The sequence below is a fragment of the Manduca sexta genome, chromosome 22, assembly GCF_014839805.1.
Source record: "Manduca sexta isolate Smith_Timp_Sample1 chromosome 22, JHU_Msex_v1.0, whole genome shotgun sequence".
In the NCBI taxonomy this organism is placed as follows: Eukaryota; Metazoa; Arthropoda; class Insecta; order Lepidoptera; family Sphingidae; genus Manduca; species Manduca sexta.
Genome location: NC_051136.1, coordinates 2576465 through 2600537, shown reverse-complemented (window position 1 = coordinate 2600537; position 24073 = coordinate 2576465). Strand labels below are relative to the sequence as shown.

Genomic DNA, 24073 nt, shown 5'->3' with positions numbered 1-24073 from the left:
GATGACTCAAGCGAAAGAAGGAAAGGAAAGAAGGTACTATCTTCGTCCTTAACTAATTGTAACCGACGGGACGGTATTGGCATAGTAAATGTAAATTAGTGATGAATATGGTTAATCGGCGGCTAATATCGCCCGGAAGACGGTGCTAAACGTGCGCTCTTCGCGTCAATGAATTCGTGACACATGGACGGAACGATCTGACAGTTTTTATGTAAGTTAATGACAATTTTTTGGTTTAATGTTAACTCAGTCTTATTTATAAACTTGTTTTAGTGTTAAGAAGTAGTTAAGAATTGCTTAAATAGCTGTTAAAAACATCACTGATTTCCTGGTTTAAACCTTATTAAGAGACAAGATGGCGGGTTTTGACTTACAGCTGATCGTGTAAATTTGTGTTTTAACTATAGCTTTGCGATTTTTTAGAAGTAACTGTAAATGTTAAGAATGTAATTTTATGTGCACCAATGCTATATATAGAGACAATAGTATTGTCTCAGTTAAATTTAAAGTGTATCGGTTAGTTTTTAATTATTGATGATTTTGTAGCTGATTGTATTTATATACCTATGTAATATATAATAAATTATACATAATAGTATAGTATAATTTATTATACAATTACTTCGCATTTGTATCTTCCAAGAAGGTCTAAAAGGATAATAAAATAAGTAATATCCCATCTTAATAGTATGCTACATTTCACCTTCGTGGCAAACAGAAAATAAAATGAATGAACATTTTTTATTCTTAACCAAAACAACAAACAGCATTTAATATTTTCACATAGCCTTTTTTTACAAATACAATAAGGCGACACAAAATCCTAATCGATATTATATATTCGATATATTTGATAATTAATCGATTCGCAATTAAGTATAACAACTTTTTTTAAAGACAAAACAACGTGCACATTTTTTGCATGAAAAAAAATCACCAAACCAACGTGCCAGTGTGTAACGAGTATTAAATAAATTATCCAATATCAACACAATACAGCGAGTACTTCCGATATGGTCTGTTGCTGCCGAACGACAGTTGCTTGGTTAGTTACCGGCACAAGTTCGAACCCCGCACACGTTGCGGTCACTCGCGATACGGTGCGCACGTGCAAGGATTGGACGCAGTGTTTTTGGATTTACAAAATAAAATGTTGTGGTTATTGAAGTTATCGATTATCGCGCAATGTGAGTTTTTATAATTTTTTTCTGTTTTCAAATATGGAATTTATTTTAATTTAAAATAATTATTATTTAAATTTAGAATAGCTTTTTATGTGATTATTTTTTATTAGGAGACGTGTTTCCTGTGAGTATTTTTTTTTTATTTATGAACGCATTATAGAAAACAGTTTTATATTTATTTATATTGTTAACATTTTCATTTAGTAATAAACTAAACAATTTTGTGGTTAATGTAGTCTAGAATTTTAGGACCAATTTTTGTATCCGTCATCGTAAGAAAATAAAATTAACTACTCTACATTATATAAGGAACTCACACGCAGTATTTCACAGCTCTAGATCCAGTTAATGAGGCCGTATCGTTATCAACAATTTTATACTGTTAAAGATTTTTTTTTTTATTTATACCAATTTTATATACATCTTTAATTTTCGTCTCTCTTCTATGTATGTATTACCTATTAGTGGAAACTGTGTTGGATTAAGAACCTTAATTTACATTCATTTATTTTAAGTCATAATTTGTTCTGTTTGTTTCCCAAATAAATAAATAAATAAATCTTTCGACATAAAATAGTTTATTACTCATTAAGATTAGGGACAAAATATTTTAGGAAAAAAAAAATTTTATACTCCCCATTCATAAATATTATATGTTGATAATCATTCATAGAATATATAAAAGGGAGAAAGACCGCGCTAATAAATTAGTGTAAAAATCATAAGTGATAATTATTAAAAATGATGAGACTCGTGTCCTTTCACATTAAGTTCATAAAGTGATATCACCAGGTGGGTCAATGACCTCTGTATCTGTACTCTCAGGAATACTTCGGAAACATTACATGTTAAGAAATTACATTTTAAACTTCAGTTTCACATACTTTTATTTACTTATAAGACACGATACGTTCGCCGATGTAGCCTTTAACTTGTTAAGCATCTGTGGTTACAAAAATAGTTCTGAGTTAAATTGTTTTGTACTTTTTAGTATTAAATCATTGAAGTTTTTATACATTGATTGAAACACTTGTTTTAAACAAATTTCTAGTTAAACGTAGTTATATATAATATCAGCCCTGTATTTTGTTATACTGTCCCACTGCTGGACACGGGCCGTAGTCCACCACGCTGGCCTATTGCGGATTGACAGACTACATACCTTTTCTATTCTTTCTTCCTAATTCTTGGAGGCTTTCTCATATATGTAATTTTTCTACGATGTTTTCCTTCGCGGCGAAAGCAAGCGATAATTCACAAATCATACCCACATATCTTTAGAAAATTCAGAGGTGCATACCCTTGGGTTATGAACCTGAGGACATTCACCTCTGTAGTCAGTCCGACTCCCAACTAGGCCATCTTAACAACATATTCAAGAATATTTTGATGTCAGAAAACCATATTTTTTTATCGATATTATACACATGTTCTTTAGTTAAAGAAAGCATAACAACGTTTTGAAGTCCCATTATACATACTTATTACATTACTATACTCCATTGCTTGTAGGTTACTCATGTCCACTCGGATCGTACTGAGCTCTGCCTGGTATGCGATTTCAAACGAGCCGACATAACAATGTCGACTGGCGCGAAGTAATAATACAGAATCGCATTCCTAAGATGCGTCGACCTTCACTCGCTTTCGTGAAATGCGTGGCGCTGCCGAACCTAGCTTACATTTGTGGGAATAGTTTAGTGAGGAATAATAATATCGCCTCAGTCGCCACTATCTAGACTTGATAGCGAACCTTTAATGGCTAACGTGCTATGAATTACAAAAAGGCCTGAAATGTGCTATTGTTATATCTGAGTGCAGTTTTAGTGACTTTCTTTTTGATTTTTTCTTTAGGGTCTGTCCAAGTATTACGTAACGCAATTTATAAAGATTTTTGAATAGAGCCCGTTATAAATATCAACCTTATTTGAAAACAATCTTAAAGATCAAATTATTATTTTGTAACTAAATACGTACGTGTCACCTAATTTGAATAAGTTGTATACTCTTCTATTTGGATTCTGACTAGCCATTAGATCCACTGTAATGTAATTTAGATTATTATTGTCAGTAATCTGTTTAGTGTATCTTTATAAATAAATAAATTAAACAATATAAACTGTATCCATAAAAGTGAAATGAACATAACTTGTATATTTTTCAAAGTCTGACGAGAACTTTTCAAACTTTGCGTTGAAATACACTGCAATTGCATGGAATATAATATCCATTTGTTAGAACTGAATAGGAAATAAGTCTATTATGGGATTAAATATTCAATGGACTATGATGGCCTGTGTTGCCATCGTGACTTGAATTAGTGGAAATGCATTACGTTATTTAATATATTGATTATTTATTGTTTAGTTCGACTGCCCAGCCTTCGTATTCTCTAGAAAGAAGTGCATATAACTATAGCATTTATCAAAATCAATTCGTTTTATACTTAACTCACGACCTGTCCCAGTTTCGTCTCTCGCATATGCCTGCGTTTTTCTGTCCTATTATCTCTCTGCGTGCACTTAGCAACTGTGAGCGAACGCGTTCAGCGCACGTAAGTCGTTGACCGCTTGAATTTACTTTGAGCATCATAGTTTTAATTTTGCGATATCTCCGAAGGTATTCATTTAAATTGCATGGTGTTAAAGGCAATAATAATGCGCATGAAATGCTTAAGTTAACTAACTATTTAATTTGATAAATAAGATATATTTTCCGTATAAATGACTTTCTAATTACATTATACCGCGGTATAGCTGTGCGTGCCGAGCGGCCGCGTCAGCACTCGGCGCCACCTACCTCTGTTCCGCCTTCAAACACCGCGAACAAATATTCTAAGGTTTGCGCCTGCGTCACGGGCCATACGATTGCTTAATACTATATTTCAGATCTTGGCTATATTTATATGTAACCTGTCAGAATTCACTGAAATGGCTCATAGATGTGTTGAAGTAGATTGTTAAAATTAAATCTGTATAACATCGCATTGGTTTCAACTGTTATGGTGTTATAATACATGTATAAATAAATAAATAAAAAAATAAAAAAATAAAAAAAACATATGTGACCATATTAAAATGGGTATAGTATACTATTCTTAAAAGATAGATACATGCATCACAGACTTTCCTATAGACTCATAAAAGAGAAACAATACCGCCAAACATTGTTTTGTTATATCTCAAAGGGATTAGGCAGAGTTTAATGAAAGCTCCCAGTCAACATAATTTTTTCCATCTTAACAATAATCGTCACATTTCAACTAAGTTAAAGAAAACATTACATTTCCCCCTACTTGCCAGCCCGAGCTGGTTACTTCGGTTTGTACCTTGTCTTTTGTATAAGTTTTATCCCTAATTTAAAATGTCCATAGTTATATAAGTAATTTTAATAGTTGTTTAGAAATAATAATTATTATTATTCTTTGTTTTGACGTATCATAAGTGCAACTTTGTTCGCCTACGTGATAAATAAAGTATTTTATTTTTTTTATTTTATTTTATTATTTATGCACATAAAACTTTCCTGTGAAACAGTGGTGAAGCGTCCATATAACCTGATTCCTACCGGCTTCCCTTTTAGGTTTATTTGTGTTCGTCTTCGTTTTTGTTTTCTATTAAATTGGCCGCGATATGTTAACTAAAGCATTTTTTGCTGCATCGGGTTAAATAATAATAATAACAGCCCTGTATTATATACTTGCCTATTACTGAGCACGGGCCTCCTCTACTACTGAGAGGGATTAGGCCTTAGTCCACCACGCTGGCCTAGTGCGGATTGGTAGACTTCACACACCTTCGAACTTCTCAGATGTCTCAATGCATCGGGTTACTTAAGAAAATTTTCACCCGTCGCCACTGCTGTGAATTACTCCGTCTATTGATGCAAACCGTATGAAGATCCGTTTAGTACTTTCTAGTTTATTGCGTTCAGACAAACAGACGGGGCGAGGGACTTTTTTATATTTTATTTATTTATTTAAATACATTATAACATTACAGTTAACACTAATGCGATGCTATAACTAATATTTATATTATAATATGTAAGAATGGCTAAAAACATCCATCATCAAAACAATTTATAACATGCATAATAAATACTTATTTACAAAACAATGTTATGTTGTGATTGTAAAGTTATTACAAAACAAAAAGCAAACACAGATCGCCTGTATGACCGAAGGGGTAGGCAGAGTTGCAGCCATTGCACCTACTTTTGCCATGTGCGTTTCATTCCATGATAAGAGACAAGCCTTTCACCATATCGGACAATAATTCCAGACTCCAGGCTGATAGAACACAAAAATCAAATATCACTGCTCGACCCGGAATTTGAACCCGGGACCTCAGTGTTGTACCGCGCATGCAACTATTCCACCAGACTAGTCAATAATGCTTTGATTTGAAGAGTAAAATTCGTTTCCTTGTACATTTATAAACACTTTTGAATAAATTCATGACTTCCATTCTTAAAAAAATATATTGGAAAATTATAAGAAATATAATGTGAATTTTATATTATATAAAAAAAAAAACTATTAAACGATTACTACTTTTTTGAGTACACAGTGTAGTAAAATTGTATTGCACACCGGTACCTAACCCGGTAGAATGTTTTATATATAAACATTTTGTTGCAACTACATTTAGCAATAAAACATTTGTATTTGTATTTGAAAATAAGTGAAACTATTAGTTGTTCAAGTCAATAAATAGGTTATAACAGGATGAAGATAATATCATTGCCTTTTGACCCGCATATGTTAAGATAATAATATATTTATTGCTTAAGTATATATTGATAAACTTTCATTCATGTTTCTATGTGATAAAACTATCTTAATATACTATCAAGACAGTAATAATAGCGACAATAATTTAATTTAACGACTTCATAATCACAAACAAGGTATATGTGTGCCGTGCTAAGCGCAAAAGCGGTATGTCAGGGAAACCTTATTTTGAGATAATCACAGTTTTGTAAATATAGTTTTATATTTTTTTATGTAAAAATGAGAGAGAGACACTCTTTTAAGGTTTTTTTAACAAGTTCTAAACAAGATACAGTTATGTAAGTTCATTGGATGGGTATTTCTTTAAGCTACCTGATGACGTAAAAGTCAAGATTTTGTTTTTTTTTGAGATACCGCTTTTGAGCTTAGCTCGGCTGTATACTAAGCTACGTTTTGTAGTTTTCTCTTAAATTATAAATTAAATAAATTTGCTCGTGCCTTTGCCTCCGTGACAGAGTTTTGCTGGGATGAAAGTCCTATTATATATTTTTTCGGGTTAAGAAGTAACCTATGTTCTTCCCAGGGAAAAAAAAACTATTTCTCTTTGAAATCTTATCGTAATCCGTTCGACTGTTCTTGATTCCTACAAGTGGATCTTCCCATATTATAATCTATTTAATTACATCAAAAGATACCTTACTAACTACAACTATAATCACTACATAATATAAAACAAAGTCGCTTTTTCTGTCCCTATGTGTGCTTAAATCTTTAAAACTACGCAACGGATTTTGATGCGGTTTTTTTTAATAGACAGAGTGATTCAAGAGGAAGGTTTATATGTATAATAATAACATCCATTACATATTCAGCATTGCACCCGTGCAAAGCCGGGGCGGGTCGCTAGTTAATTAACAAAAACATACATAAACATAACAAAATCGCACCTTCAGCACAATAACTCTTAATTTAATTAAACTTTTTTTTATTTTCCTTTGTAAGCACGAAAGGGGATCTACTACAAAAAGACTTTTCACCCATGATTACTGTTTTACTATCATTTATTTTCCAGAAACTATCGACAGGACATGACAGAAAAATAACCTGTCCATTCTAATTTTGACAGGTTAATGAAAGACAAATTGTTCTAATGAATGTTAAGCGAAGTTGTTAAGCGACACTAAAGGGGAAAGGGCCTTAAGCCAAGTTTATTCGCTTATAAAGCAAGATAGGACAGTTTGCGGAAAGTGGCAATGTTTGATGTAAACTCAAATTAGGTCCGATGGTTTAAAGAGGTTCTCACGTGGCTTTATGTTTTCACTTGAAAGGGCTGATGATAAATTGCGGATTTTGTGGCGTTTAGCTTTATATCTTTGAATCTTTCACTGCAGTTAAATAGAAATATAGACGTAAACATGGCTTTACTAATATCTTTAGATATTTCTGAAAAAAATAATGTTTATACTAACTAAAAAACACGTTGAAACACAATATAAATAAGAACAAACTTCATAAAACACAAAACAGTTAAGAAAAACAAACGGCAAAAATAACACAAAAAACATCATAAATATACACGATAAAAAAAGATTAACAATAATATTATCAGAACTATGAACAAAGAAAACATAAAAGGTAAATAGGTTTCTGTACGTACAAGTTGTAGACGGATTTAGTTCAGTACATGCTTCGCAAGCTGGTACTAAACTTTTTACTGTCAATAAACTCGAAACGACAATGAAGGAATGTTACTACGTAATTAATTAAAAAAAGATTTTCTTCCCTGCTTTGCCATAAGCAAAGTCGTTTGCCTGATGGTAACCGAAACGAGTGCAGCACATAAATTTGAATTAAATTTAATTGTACGAATCGGATAGCGTAATATGAAGTAACACCGTTATTGTCCATATTGTCCAAAACATCATACCTCTCCAAATTTTCTTCTGCTAAGGACAGCACCATGCTTCTTCTAATATGATGAGTGCTCTTGTCTACTTCCTTTCCATCTTAAGATCTACATTTACCAAGTGTGTAACCCTCTGAACAACCGCATTTGCCGCATTTAATATACACAAATCTCCTACGTATAACCGAAAATATAACCAGACGAATGAGATCCTTCTCATCTCTAAGAAACTTTTTGACATGCAGTATAAGTACAAAATCTGCATCTGCATACTGAACATACATTTTCAACAAAATTTCACCCTCTATTTCAGAAGCATTGTGCCCTAGCACAAAAGATCAGTTTTTGGAAACAATACAGTCTGGAGTAAGGCCAGTAAATATAACCAAGCTAAAGTTTAAAGTTTTTCAAGGCGTTGTGAAGTGTCCATGACCAATGTTTGAAAAAGGACAGTTTTAGACAAAAAGGACAGTTTTAAAAAAATCTCATTTTGTTTGTTTTATGATTAAAAAATGGGATGATTGAAAAGGCCTTTTTTACAAACTGACAAGTGTAATTAGCATTACATTTTCATTTAAACTTAAATATTACGAATAGTTAATAATTATTAGGACAAATTATTACTTACTATTCATATTGGTAGATAATCACATAAAAAAAGAATATGTTAAGTACTCATTTTAAAAAATTACATTTATATTTTCTTACATAAAATATTTTCAATGTAGTGTGTTTTTTAATTTATAAATTAAAATAATCGTATTCGCCACGCCATGACATTTTTTTGTTTCTTTAATAGATTCTTTTCGCTTAATGTCCTAATAAATCTGCCTAAATCAAAACGTGTGGTCACAACGTACATAGTTCTAAAGCGTTATCCTTAGCTGATAATACTGGTTTGTTTAAAATTCGGCTTTGTGAAGAAAATGACCTTACACCATTCAGTAACTTTGTTAGACTGTTAAAGATTATAAGATTTAAGAATGTAAAAAATGATCTTTCGCATTATTATAGTGTAATATTATTACTTATACGTGTTTCTGTTCTAATTTTATAGGGTTAAATGTAGAATGCGGGGTTTATGCGATCTTTGCTTAGTATAAAGACTTTTAAAAGTTTATTAAGGCAACTAATAAACTCAATTTAATCAAAGTTCAACATAAAACTATTTTTCGGATTTCATCGCGGTTTTTATATTTTAATTCGCTCCTAACGTTTCGTTTAAAAGAATTTATAAGTAATCACAATCAGGAGTTTGCTTTCATCTATTTAACGTATGGCTGATTAGGTCATGAGCCGTTCAAATTTAGATGAAAAAAATCATAACCAAACATGAAGTGATTCTATTATACTTAACTGCCTGTGAAATTTTAAAACATATAATCTGAAACTATATAAATAAGGAAACTACTAGAATATACTACTGGTATATCACCTCATAATTAGATTCCACGCAATCGAAACGTAGTGTCTGTAACTAGAGCGTGACGCGAACAAAGAAGCTTGACTATGTATTTAACCATCTCTGACGTCTACATTTATCGAAGTAACAGAAAGTAAAATCGAATAGGTACTTATTTTTATTTAGATCCTTATTTATTGCATTGATGTTTCGCACTTTATTTTATAATATAAGCCCTGTATTATATACTATCCCATTTTTGGGCACGGGCATCCTCTCCTACTAAGAGGGATAAGGCCTTAGTCCACCACGCTGGCCTACTGCGGATCGGTAGACTTCACACACCCTCGAAAATTCCTATAGAGAACTTCTCTCAAGTATGCAGGATAAGAAACTTCTCTCACGATGTTTTCCTTCACAAACATATATCCATCCTCACAAACTTTCGCATTTATAATATTACTAGGATTTAAAATCTATATTTTGACGCGAGAAAGTCTTATAACTCAGTATTGTAGATCTTACCTAGTTATTTATTAGTATCTAGGTAGGAACTAACCACAAAGAATACCATGTTTTTTTAAAAACTCAAGCATTTTCAATTCCATTTAGTAGGACCCTTAACGGATATGTTTTCCAGTAGTGCAAAACCAAATGGAACCAAAGTGAAAACCAATAGTATACAGGCCCCTCTGAAGCTCGTGAGTGTATCTAGTTTTTATTTGAGTAGTTTTGACAGGAATTGGAAAAAACTCACAGAATATTTTCGCATTAACAGCAAATATATTTGGAAGTCTTATTACCTTATCTATACTAGAATGTTCTTAAGCACTAAGTATTATATTGTTTTCTACGTCTAATGATTTTTTGTAACTTTTACTGAAAGGATTCGAATAATCGGGAGAAAATAATATATTATACCGCGATAAAATCCGTAAAATAGTTTTATTTGATGTTCTATGTCTTTTATTGGTTTAGAATAAAATTTAACATCTCACGTCTCAGGATGGCTAGCGCAGTGGAATACCAATCAATACTTTATAATTCAAGGTGTTGGATGGTGTTTCTACTGTTTATGGTCGTATCGCTTACCATCAGGCAATCGGCAAGCTAGTCTAGTCATACAAAGCAATAAAAAAAGAAATTAAATTAAGATAATCGTCTAAAACATTATTTTAATCCAAATACCCTGCATACCTTAAATCCTTAAATCTTCATCAACTATCAAGCCCAAGTGATATATTAATCACGGCAACATTGTCTAAATAACAAAGGTGTTTTGAAAAGTGTCGTCACCGCGCAGGCGGATTCCCAGTGTAATTGAATTTCAAATACCACACGTGCCAACCGAGAAATACATTCATCCATAAATGATAAATCACGAACGTCTCTCAAGAATTCGGCGTAAATTAACGTCAGATCGAAATTATTGTGAGGATTTTTCTTTGGAATTAATATGTTTTATTCTTTGGATGTTGGTGGACTGATGTTTAGGGGGATTTTACTGATATTATTTACCTTACTGATTTTATTACAAGGTTTAGCATATTAATTTTAAGTTTTGTAGTTATTGCTGTTGACAGCAAACGAGTATTGTGTCAGGAGGTCCTGATGCTGTAAAGGTTTTGTACATTACTAATCGTGAATTGTGACCCAAATAACACGATGTATGACTAAATTAGTTAAACACGAGCTAAATCCCACAACCGAAATTATGTTAATTTTTTTATTGCTTTGAATGACGAGACGAGCTAGCCGTTCGCCTGATGGTAAGCGATATAACCGCGCATAAACAGTAAAAACACCATCCAACACCTTGAATTATAAAGTATTGTTTGGTATTTCGCTGCGCTCGCCATCCTGAGATATAAGGTGTTACGTCTTATTATGTTCAGTATTTATACTGGCTAAAAACACAACACTGACTTCACACTGTTGCTTGGGGGCAGAAGTAGACATAACACAAATATTAATTTTGACGATTATATCAACAGGTCTTGACTAGGTAGGTTTTGTGCATCTATCTAATTATGAACTTAATGGATACGTCTATACTCTAGAGGAATCATCATCTACTGACACTGTTTTGATTATCATAAATATGAAGTCTATGAAAAGACTTTTAGGGACTCAACAATATATCTTGCGGGATATATTTCTTTTGTTTGAAAAAGTCAGCTTTGTAAATACGATGGAAACACTTCATTCAATTCAAAAGAAAACTTATTAATGATTTAGACCGGGTCAAAACAATTTGAATATATCGGTGGCGTAGTTGTGCTGCATGCGCGGTACGACAGCACTCTAAGGTCCTGGGTTCCAATCCTGGGTCGGGCAAAGTGATATTTGGGTTTTCTGCTCAGTATCAGCCCAAATTTTGTACCCAATATGACGATAGGCTCGCACCCTATCAAATCATAAAAGAAACACACTTGGCGAAAAGTGGGTGCCCTAGTTGCGCCTCTGCATACCCCTTTGGGGATAAATGCTTGATGTGTGCGTAAAATCAACAATTTCCAACACATTCTGTAACAAGGAACCGTTAATGATAAAACGAACCGACGACAATCCAATTATTTTAACAACGATGAATAAATCCGATTTAATAATTTATCACGAATCATTCAATGTACTTTCATATTTTAATCGTTAAACTAGCTTTGGCTACGACTTCACATCGATCTGGTTTGTGAGAAAAATATTTTTAATTGGGCTCATTATAATTTATCGCGTGTTCATACTACAGCTTTATGGTATGAGGCTTTTGCGTGAACCTATACTGTTTTTATAACATAAGCATATGAATAAGTAGGTCAATTGATTGTTAGTAATAAACATCCACGAGACACCAGAGTATTCGTTACTGCGTTGTCAATTAAATAAAAAAAAATTAACTCTGAAAGATCACATTATTAACAAATCATCAGTCATGTTCTCAAAAAATCATAACACAATCAAATTTATTTCACATGTTCACCATAATTCAGCATTTATGAGGAAATAAGCTTATCAATTCAGTATAAGAAACTTTGACACAGTACACAAAAGCCTATCGATTCACTAGCCAAGCTTAAATATTAAAAAACCAAAGACCTTGTGACGTCAGATAAAGCCGGTATCAGTGGAGACACGCTTGAAGACAATATCACATGTTATGCAAATCGAGTGGATAAGTTTCGTGGAAGCTCGGGAACGCTTTCGACACTCCCGAGTAGGGTGACGTTGTAAATTGAGATTTACAGGATTTTCCTGATGACAGGCCAATGTGGTTTATTTTTACGTCTAACAAGCCAGCATCAGTAGTTCTTTTGTCTGTTTAGGATTGGATGAGTTGGTTAGCAATGAGTACCTAATTATTCTCATTCTTTGATAGGTGAGCAAACTACGAATTAAAATAAATAAAACATAATTAGTATGCATTTAGGATCACATTCGAACTTCGTGCTAAAGTTACACATTAAATTTTTAATGTGGTTAAAATCCTCAAAACTAGGGATACATCTGATACTAAATTCGGTGAAGTAAATATGATGAAAATAAATTGAATTTCTAGAAACCAATGAGTCTATTGGTCGCCGTCCACTGAACAATTGGATACACGCATGGCTAAACTCTGTAAATAATGAACGACCAACGGGTTTTCATGTGTTTGTTTTTATTATTACGAAATCTTGTTCTGAATTGTTCGTTTCACTTGTATTTGTTTATGTTATGTTTGTATACGTATTTATATTTTATCTTTACTTGCGTAATACACCTACTTAGTGTCCGTACGTCACCCAGGGTGCCTCATTGAAAATCAGCGCTGCGGTATCAGACTGGTACTGCAGCAAGAAGCTGAATGAGGGTTCCCATTGTTGGCACAATAGGTATAATATATTTCTTTTTAATTTTATGTTTTTATTCTTTATTTGTTACTATGTGCACGTTATACTGTTTGTGTGCAATAATAAAATCTTTTCTTTCTTTCTTCGTATTTCTTCTTTCTTTAAATCTATAAGAATCAAATTTACCACAAATGACTACCACTACAAACATCTTAGAATAAAAAATCAAGGGCCATAAATCCAATATAAAATAACACCAGACACTACAAACTTAAAAAAACTTTTTATTGAAACGTGACGCGACGGTAAAAGTAAAAGTTCTCCGAAAGCTACTAACGTGGTTACCGTAATGCATGGGAAAGTTTTAACTCGCCTTCAGTTACTTTAAAAATTCAGCGGGCGGAGTGACGCTGCAGAGTGGCTCCTATTAACATTAAGCAAGTCACTTTCGAGATCTTCCCAGTTTGGGAAACTTCAGATTGTTCTTAGGAATTTGACATTGACGGCTTGATTGACAATTTTTTTGTGATTATTATAAGTGAGTTGGATTTTGATAGGTTACTTTTTATTGGATATGCTGGGTCTGCGATTGTTTATGATTGTTTCTGTTTCTCTTGGTCACGCCATCACGCGTGAACGGCTGGACCGATTTCGCATTTTTTTTTTTGTTTTTGTGTTTGTTATTGTCAGGAGCAGGTTCTTATGAAAGAAAAATTCAAAAAATGCTCGGAAAATTAGAAAATTTAAGAAAACTTAACAAAAATATTAACTTTATATAACTGTCAATTGTTTGAAATAACTATCAGCGATTGACAGAATGCGCGCTGCAAATTCATAGTTAAGACAGGACAACGTCTGTCGGGTCAGCTAGTTTACAATAATATACAGGGTAATTTTGACATTGCGTTACTAAATTAAACTTATCTTTTTGAAAATAACACTTTTTCTTTTTAGTAAAATAAATAAAGTGTAAGTTTAAAATAAAATAAATATCGATAAAAGTAACTATAATACAACACACACGGGCTATATTCACACAAAAATACAAAATGATAAAAAAATCTGAAAAGTAAAACTGGGAATTTCTGTGAAAATATTCGTAATTCATGATTTTTCGCACATTGTTAGCAGAGGTAAAGACGAGTATGTGGTTTCATTTATTTACACAATACCGAAATGACCCCTGTATATATATTTTTTTTTAAATTTAAGTACACAAGTTACCCATCGACATCCTTTTAACCGTTTTTGGTTCATCCAAGATCAAATCGACAAAGAATATTGCAATGTTTATTATTTTTTTTATTAAAAAAATTATGGTATCGCTCCTGATTATGTTGTTAGCATTTTAAGCGATTTTGATTAAAATAAAAAGAAATATCTCTGACTAGAGAAATACTTTGAGCAATATATCAGCAACCAGTGACCAACTGCCAACTGCGAACTGCCTTGGTCTATCAAATGCTCAATGTTTTTATAGGAAAATATGTCACAAATACCCTACCCACCCTACGTAAAGTACCGAATCTGCAAATTTGCATTTTGCAGATGCAATACTTTGCGTAGGGACTGTGGAATATACATCGCTTGTTTAGTATTTATTACCATGGCGATAAGCAGATCCTTATTGTCTTAAAAAATGCAGTTAATTTAAATAAGGACCATTTATTATACCCTATGCAAAGTATTGATTCTGCAAAATGCATTTTTTCAGATTCAATACTATACGTAGGGACCGTCGAAATATAACCTAAAATAAGTAACATTAAATCGACCAGATGTAAGACGCGTGCTCGTGCAAGCAAGACTCCGGTGTTTTTATAAAAAAAAGCACCTCGTGCCATCGAAGCGTGGAACCTTACGCGTGCCTATGCTTTACTTGTTATAGCAAAAAATAGCACATGGTTGTCGATATATGCAGGGTATTGCTCTTGCTCAAAGGCCAAGCAAATGGTTGTCGATATAATGCTCTTGTAAAAAGGCCCGAGGTGGTCAACTTTTTTAAAATGCATCTGTCAGTGGAACTGTCATCGATGCAAAAGGACTTCCAAATTAAAAAAAAAAGTATATGGACGTTTTCACGCATAAACAATAAAATTTTGTTTTTTTTTATGTCGGGCTTCAATTATGTTCCTTTTTTTATTTTAAAAACATTTAATGCAGATGAAAATGTAGATGACATAAACAATTGTTTTCTTTTTAAACTTCACTGCTTTAAAATACAATAATAACGTACCTAGTTACTGCATCTGAGTTAAAGTTCTAGAAAAGCATAGTGACTCATATAGCGAACATGCCATAAGTTAAAATGCAGCCAACCGCATCTCCATATCAGCAAAAAGACCATTAAAACGGGTGTTTAGGGAAGACCGGGGATAGTTGACGAAATTTAATTTTTAAAGCTTATATTTTCATTAATTTTGTATATAATGATCTAAAACCTATAAGTTCGAATGATATACTAATAAGCTTTGGAAAGAAATAGTAAAATCTCGCTATTATTTATGATATAGTGTACAAAAGCTAATCCGGAAAACAAAATTAAGTATTCCATGCCATGGTGAATTATTCCATCGGATAAATTTGACCTACCATGTAATTAATACTAAATATAGAGACAAAAATTAAAAAAAAAACAAATATAACAAAATAACACCAATGAGCTTTATTTAAACAAAATGTTCATTAAAATAAACAATCTAAAGAAAAAAATCCGTACCATAATTATTATTTGGACATATAGAAATATATATCTTCTACTGGCAGAAGGGTGTACTTATTTAATTCCGCATGATTCGGATTTTTTTTTAATCAAATTTCCCAAAAACAACTCACATTACATATATACTATGTTATAAATAATATTATGAGCTATATAATTACTAGTATATAGCATTTTTCGATAAAAAAAATATTTCCTCCCGAACGCCGTGTGAACGCGATATCGCATTCGCAGTATTGGTTTGGACTTTGCAGGCAGGTAACGGTTTTTAACATCTATCAGGAACCCGGTACACTTTCGAGTAGACCAAGTCTTTGACCGTTAGTCAACCTGCACTTATAGTAAATTTTTCCCCGTCTCACCTAAAGAACGATATGGTACTATCTCTTCTTGCTATCAACGGTCATACTCCGATGCGCGCGCGCCGGCGCAACGCACGCGTCGTTTGTTCCAGACAGTTCACATCCATATTGTGTATGTCCTCTCTCTTTTACTCCTTAAGAAATTGCTATTTAAATTTTGGCCGTCTCACTCTTGGTTACTGTGCATTTATTGGGTGCCACGTGCTATAAGAGCAGGTGTTACATTTTAAAGGGTCTTTTTATTGATATAAGTTATTATAAGTAATTGTAGGAAGTAAAAATAACTGTGTGAGGTAAGATTTTTTTAGACATTACAAAAGATTTGTTAACAAATTATTGCTCACGGCTTTATTCGCTTAAAGAACTTCCCGAAATAAATCTTACAATGTAGGCTTTCCAGGGAAAAATGTATTTTATATTATTAATCAAAAATATGAATTATCAGCTTACCAAAATTCATCCAAATCCATTTAATATTTCCGAGTTGATATAACAAACACCCAAACATTTGCACAAACTTTTGCACTCATGCGCACTATACGGTAAGATTAAATACTAGTGCATTACCTGAATGATGTTATGTAGGTCGCCTGAGGCGTAATCGGTGATTGAACCCGTCGCGACAGCGACTGCTGTCTCATCTGTCTCGTACTTGCGAATAGCCTAGGAATCAGCCGGTGTATCTGTTGCATCTCTTTATATAAAAATTTAAATATCTGTTTGTGATTTTGAATTAAATGGGTGTTTTTAAATTGAAATGGTTATTTTAACGTCACTAAAGTTTTATTTTGTTTTTTTTTTTCTTGTCTTATAAATAGAATTTGAGAGAAAAAATATTTTAAATTTAAATAATTAAATCATGTTAATCAGGAAAAATGTATGCAAGCAGAAGGTAGTTGTGTATAATTTTTACCACTATTTAGCTGTGAATAAATTATAGTCTTAAAAAAAAACTAATTTTGAGTATAGCTTGAATAAAATATCTGCTTTGAGGTGCCACGTATACTTTCTCGTTTTTAAGTTAACGCTCTCACAACAAAATTAATTCCATACTTCACCTGACGATCTTTTTATTTTCCTGAGCAAATTATAACTAATTAATGTCTTTTTAAACATTGCCTCAAAAAAATGTTGCAGAAATTGTGTACTTCTTGGTTAAACTTTTCGGCGTCTACGATTTACGATAGATGCAAATTAAGAATTAAGCAGATCAAACTTTGAAATTTCATATAGTACATATTTTAGTTGACATTATTTGCAATCTACATACAAATGAAAAAATCTCTAACTCAGTTTTTGATATGCAACTCGCATTAAAATAACTTTTCTTAGGAGTATGTCTAGTCAAAATCACAATTGATATTTCGCCAGTAATCTTACATTTGCGCAAGTATAGCACAGGTCGTTGCTCCCGTGCTGCTTGGCTGCGCACCCTTCCGATACGCCACTGCACATATGCACTATCCGAGAGTTCATAATTCTACCAAAATCTTCCGCGTCGATACTAGAAAGCAAGTCGTAACTCGTTTCGATTGTGGTAGGTCTTGTTTTTATAATGGTCTTGTAGCTTTTGATCTGATAATAGTCGCCGCCTGGTTAGTAGGTTTATGTATGTACTTATGTAGGTTTGTAAAATACTTAATAATTTTCCATTTGTTTGTATTATGGAAGAGCGCAGAAGCGATGAAAATTTAGAAAAACTGATTGTGGTGGGGAACACCGAAGGCAGAAGATTTCGCGGTCGCATACCAACGAGATGGACCGACCAAGTAAAAACATACTCCTGTAAATTCTACACAACTGCAAGAGACGCATTGGACAGAAATCGGTGGAGGCAGATTATCCGCTCCAGATGCAACCCTGATGCTGACCACGATCCTCAGATATGAGGGACCGACTAGAAAGAGAAAGTATTATGGAAGGCTCTAAAGTTAAATAAACGAATGATTAATTAAATCGAGTGAGTTCCTCTGGAATCTGCCGCTCCCAAGGGGCTATCGCCCATAAGCCGCGGCTTATACGGCCTATTTACAAATCCAGGACTGGATTTATGAAATTTGTGCTTTTATTTAAGGGACCTATTTAAACATACAGCAGTTTATGCTTGCACGTGTAAAGGAGTGTGTGGAGGATAAATAAAACTAGCAAATCTCAACTGACAACTTTGTAAATTATTTTAAAGAACTTACGTTTATACCTTACAAAATACATGAAGTGTGCATTCCATAAATATTATGTACACACACGTAACTAATACAATAATATGCAAAACTTGGTATGATGAAGTATCTGTTAAGTAGAAAGATAATGATTTAAGATTAAAGTATGTATAATGCATAATATATTAATCGAAATACTTTATGAATACATGCAAAAGGTTTAGGAGAATTTTGTTCAATGCAGCATTCATTGTCTTTACAAATATGTATACAGCGTGGCGTTTCTTAACTCACTACGACTTAATCTTACCCATAATTACAAATGCGAATATTTGTGAAAATGTTCGTACGTTTCTCAGAAGTAAACGTAGTAACCGCTGAACGGATTTGGATTAAATTTGGCATACGAATAGTCTATGACTTGGATTAGCACATAGGCTGCTATTTATTTCGGTAGTTTCCTCCGGTGGGTTATTTGTTTATTTTTTAAAAGATGGCGCTGACGTTTTACCGATAGCGATTTGTATCGAAAGTGATTTAAGCATTTTTATAGCGCGATAGGTTTTTAAGTGGCCGAAGCTGCTAGCAACACCTAGATAATAATAAAATTCTAATATCCACTTGAAAATAAATTCAACTGAGATCCCCGTTAAATTATGTCCAAAAACCATAATACTAAAGAAAAACATTTCCTTTTCCGGACACAGCACTCCACTGCACCTGATGCTGAGTGCAGTGAGTTTAAGTAAAATGAAAAAATACACATTTCTTTTAATATATACGTTGTATCTTAGAGTGAATTGGTTCAAATGTATGCTCTGGTTGTAGAATATATTTTATATCCGCCCGGATAGCGACCACCATACACAAGATGTTAAAACCCACCATAGTAGCTCACGTAAGTGTGTCGCGTTCCAGGGATCAGCCTGTGCATATCCGGTTCTAACAGGCCGGCATAATTGTGTCGACTGCCGAGGGGTAATCATCTCTCGGCAGTCGACATTCTATGGGACCCACTCCACTTACTATTAGATGCAGTGGGATAATTTTGCCGTGCACGAATAAAAAAAATAGTTAGTTAAGGTAATACACACATTACTTAAATAACGTATTCGCGTAATAATTTAAACAAATACAACAAATTCTATCATTGTGTGTGACGCCTCTGTCAGTACTAATTTGATTAGTGGATAAAAGTACAGTTTGATATTATCGTAATTTTTAAGTAAGTCAAAAATAAAACCATATGTACTTCGTTTTTTAGAGACACACTGTGTGGAATGTGCATTCCATAGACTTTGTATTATGCTAATGCATTCTGTAGCTCCGCGGGAGCGCCTCGCCTGCGTTCGTCAGTCATTCGCCATCACGCGCCACGTTAACTCATTTAATATAAGACAATATCGAACACATTATACTGTTAAGTGATTTTATATTTGGGTCCTATATAGACTAAAGGATGAACCACCTCTGAACTTTTATTTGTTACATTTTGAGAGTCAAGTGGAGGATTTCAAAGAGCATTCAGAACGCAATAATTCATACCCGTAATCCCCACAGTTTAATCGTGACAAAATAAGCCGCTAAACTTTAATAAAACTTTTAAACAATTTGTTACAAATAAATATTATCAGTGACTAGGACTCATAAGCGAACTCAATTGCTGCCGGAACTAAAGAGAGGGAGCCCACACAAGATATAAATACATAGAAGACAAATTACTCTTTTAAATTGAGTGGGCGCCTTAATAATTTTTGTCCTTATTTCCAACAAATCATTACGCAATTTTTAGCTGTCCGTCAAAACTCACACGCGAAACCATTTGCCTTAAATCTACTTCAAGAAAAAAAAATCAAAAACGCAAACAAAGGACATGTTATTACATATTGCTGTCACGGTTTAAAACTCTGGTAATACGCGTTGCGTGCAGTATTGCACGGAAAGTTTCCTCGACGTACAGTCCGCCGATGATTGCACAACTGTCAGCCAACTAATAATTAAAAGTGAATTCACCACGGACTCTATTTTATGGACATTTCCCCTGACTATTCATATTGAATTGTAAACAGTTTGTATAGTACAATTTCTACGTTAACTTCGATATTATAGGTTTGTTTTATGTCTCAGTGGCGTAATAAGGTAGTTGAAGACTTTTTAAATTCATTATTATTAGTGTTCTCTTCTAAAATCTAGCGGAAAAGTAATTTTTAAAATACACACGGTAAATATTTTTTAAACTGAAATTAAGTGGAGCTGTCGCTTAAATTAATGGCAAACTGTGACGTCACCGAGTGTGACCAATCATAACGCTGCGTGCGTGAAAAAGAGAAAGCGTAATAACACCACTACGGCCCCACCTTCCGCTCACAACAATATTTCAAATATGAAGCATGGCTTTATTTTTCAACTAATTTTGATGCTTATTTCACAAAATAATTTATTGTTCGTATTTTTCTGTCACATATATAAGAATGTATAAAATCAAACATAGAAAAGTGCCCAATCGTATTTCGTGCGTGGTGCGACTCCGCTCTAAGTTCTCGGGTTGGGATCCCGGGGCGGATACAATTATATCACAATTAGTTTGTCCAGAATAAACCCAGAGACTGGAATTTGTGTCTAGTAGGTTAATAGTAATAGTAAGCTCGCCGCAATTATATCATGGGACGGAAAATACCTGGCGAAAAGTGTCATGATTGCAACTCCCTACCCCTACGGAGACAAAGGGTTTGTGTTTTATTTTATGGTCGTATGGCGTAAGATTTAGCAACTGTTAGTTTCTAGTGTCTCAGCAGCAGCGACAAGGTTTGCGCGACGCCTTAACGCAATGAGTAGAGGTCATTACCCAGCAGTGGGGCAGTATAAGTCTGATACTGCATTTATATATACTTCTATCTATCTATGCTATTATATAAAGCTGGAGAGTTTATTTGTTTGGAAGCAATAATCTCAGGAACTCAGGTTCTAAATGCGGTAGGGTTGGATAGCTCATTTATTCCATTTATGATACAGATAGCTTCAGACCCTGGGAAGTATAGGCTACTTTCTATCCCTGGAAAAAATATAGCGGGACTTTTTTCCCGGAAAAACTCACATGCGACCAAAAGCTGACATTATAAAGTAGAAATGATACACAATAATAAAACAGGTGATGGAGCTTGCCGTTCGGTTGAACACAAACGACTCACAAAATTGGGAATAATTTCATGATCGCGGATATCCTTGAGTCAATTTGTGTCAGACCGTGAATGATACACGTATATCGCTTTCATAATCTTCGTCATATTAAAGAATATTATTTTAGTGTATTGCTGATATCCATAGCTCGCCATCAAATATATCACTTCCTCGTTTTTTCTGATGCTTCAGTTCACACCTTTATTCCTAAACGGTAAGGCAGAAGGCTATGTACTCTTTATTTACCTTATTTTTCATCCGCCATAATAATCAATTATAGATAGGAGACGAGTAAAGGTTTATGAATTCTGTTCTGGTCTACTTTTTTATGTGTTGCAAATCAGTTATCTCAAAACGATCTCTAAAACTCGCTTACGCTTACTGGTATTACTGCCGGATGCGGAGATTAACAAAATCAAATATATGACACATATAATTAGTTATTTTCAAGCCTTTGGAAATATTTGGTGCTGCATGAGAGATTTTCTAAGTTTTTATAAGTCCGTTTATTTTTTATTGTAAGCAATGTAGTGTCGTATTTATTCAGAAAGACTAGTAGCTGATTATTACAATTAACATTAAAAGTCAAATGCCGTTTCTAAGCGACATAACTATACGAAACATTACTAAAAAATATGAGGCAACCATATGCACCCAAAAAATGGGTGATTCTGATATCTCAAGGGGTGCTCTATCTGGACCTCCGCTTGATACAATTTTTGGGACATCCTGTATTATATATAGAAACTAATGACGGACTAACATTAATAATTTTAATATAACAAAAATGTTGTAATATGTTATGATTTTCAAAATATTACTAAGAAAATGCTTATGATTAAATGTGTTTGATTAAAAATGTGTATTTAACTATTATATCGGTGTTTTCGACTAATAAAACTACTTTTGCGCTCAGTGATACCTAATATAATTTCACACGCGCTGACCCGGCACGCGGGGTCTCTGCGGGTCCAGTTATTATTGATTTGCCCAAGGTTTTTTATCCTCTATAGCCTGGGGCCATGACTCTTTATTAAATTGTATCATTGAACTATTGGATTCGCAAATAGCCCGAAGAGTACGAGTAGCGATTTCGATTCGTTTGTTTTTTATAAATGAAAAAAGAATACCCGTGGCTGTGTAACCAATCTTTTCTTTTTATTGATTTAAAATTATTGTTAAAATAAAACTATTTACGATTTTATTGCAGTCGGTCTTTGGCTGCCAGGCTTTAAGACATTACGAGCTCAATTTGCGTAGATTGGACCGTCAATAGCTAAAAAAAATGTATAATTGTAAAATGTAGGTAGATATCGTAACTTTCATTATCAGACCAACGCCTCAGTCTGCCCTGTGGCCATGAAGGCAGTCTTCGAAACGTTAGGAGATAATAATAATATAAATAAACGCGATAAAATCCGAAAATAGTTTTGTTTCAATGTTTAACAACATAAACATAACAAATCGTTAAAAGTATGCAGGTTGTCTGAGAATATAATAAAAAAGCCAATCGGTTTAAATTCATTCGACAATTACATTATTATATGAATGAAATGTGTAACATTTTAATGGGTTTTTTTTTTATAAACCAACGTGGCAATCTGTAAATGTCGAAATCATTAAACGTCTTACTTATAAAAAATTCTCAAAGCTATACTTAGTTAAAACATAAATTTACTCGATCAACTGTAAGTCAGAACCCGCCATTTCGCCTCCAAATAAGGCTTAAAATAGGAAACTGATGATATTTTTGACAGCTATTTACACAATTCTTAAGCACCTCTTAACGCTAAAACAAGTTTATAAGTAAGACTGATAATATTCAACACGGTTAGGTAAAGATGCACAAGAACATGTTATATTCTCAGACCACAATAACTTAACCAGGCTTACAAACGTAGGGTCGTGTTAAAAAAAAGAAACATAACCTAATATGTCTCGTATGCTCAACATTTTCAGTTGTCAAAATGATTAACCAAGAATTTGCCACCTTTTTCCAGGGGTACAATCAGTAAGAATCGTGAACATGAGGGTTCCAGAAGCTATCCAATACGGGACAAGAGACAAAGTGACCCTGGACTGTGAATATAACACCAGAAATGTCACAGGGCTGGTGGTGAAGTGGTTTTATAATGACAGGTCGCAGCAAGTCTACCAGTGGATACCACCACAGAAGCCGCAGGCTTTGGGGCTGTTGAAGGATAAGGTAAGGCAATTGATGAAATTAATACAAATGAGAAGTCCTATTACCTAGTCGTCTGATCATGAGATAGTCCATAAGTCGTAATATCGCCAGACAGAAAGAATGACATGACAGTGTTGACGCCGTATAATCACTACATAGTATAAAACAAAGTCGCTTTTTCTGTCCCTTTGTATGCTTAAATCTTTAAAACTACGCAACGGATTTTGATGCGGTATTTTTTAATAGATAGAGTGATTCAAGAGGAAGATTTATATGTATAATAACATCCATTAAATAGTGGAGAAATACTGTTATTTTGTTATGTTATACCCGTGTGAAGCCAGAGCGGACCGCTATGTTTTTATATACAACGTTCACAGTTTTTCTGTAGTGTATTTAGTATCGGCATTGCAC

At 33.5% G+C, this 24073-nt stretch overlaps 1 protein-coding gene across 1 annotated transcript in view; it reads left to right on the top strand.

Annotated features, from left to right (window-relative positions):
* Nucleotides 1-939: 939 nt before the first annotated feature.
* LOC115452657 overlaps nucleotides 940-24073 on the top strand; it is a 42211-nt gene continuing 19077 nt past the window's right edge. Inside the window, exons 1-2 of the mRNA XM_030181237.2 lie at nucleotides 940-1187; nucleotides 23475-23680. Of these exons, the coding sequence (XP_030037097.2) occupies nucleotides 1151-1187; nucleotides 23475-23680 (243 nt within the window). The 5' untranslated portion in view covers nucleotides 940-1150. The remainder of the gene's footprint in view (nucleotides 1188-23474; nucleotides 23681-24073) is intronic.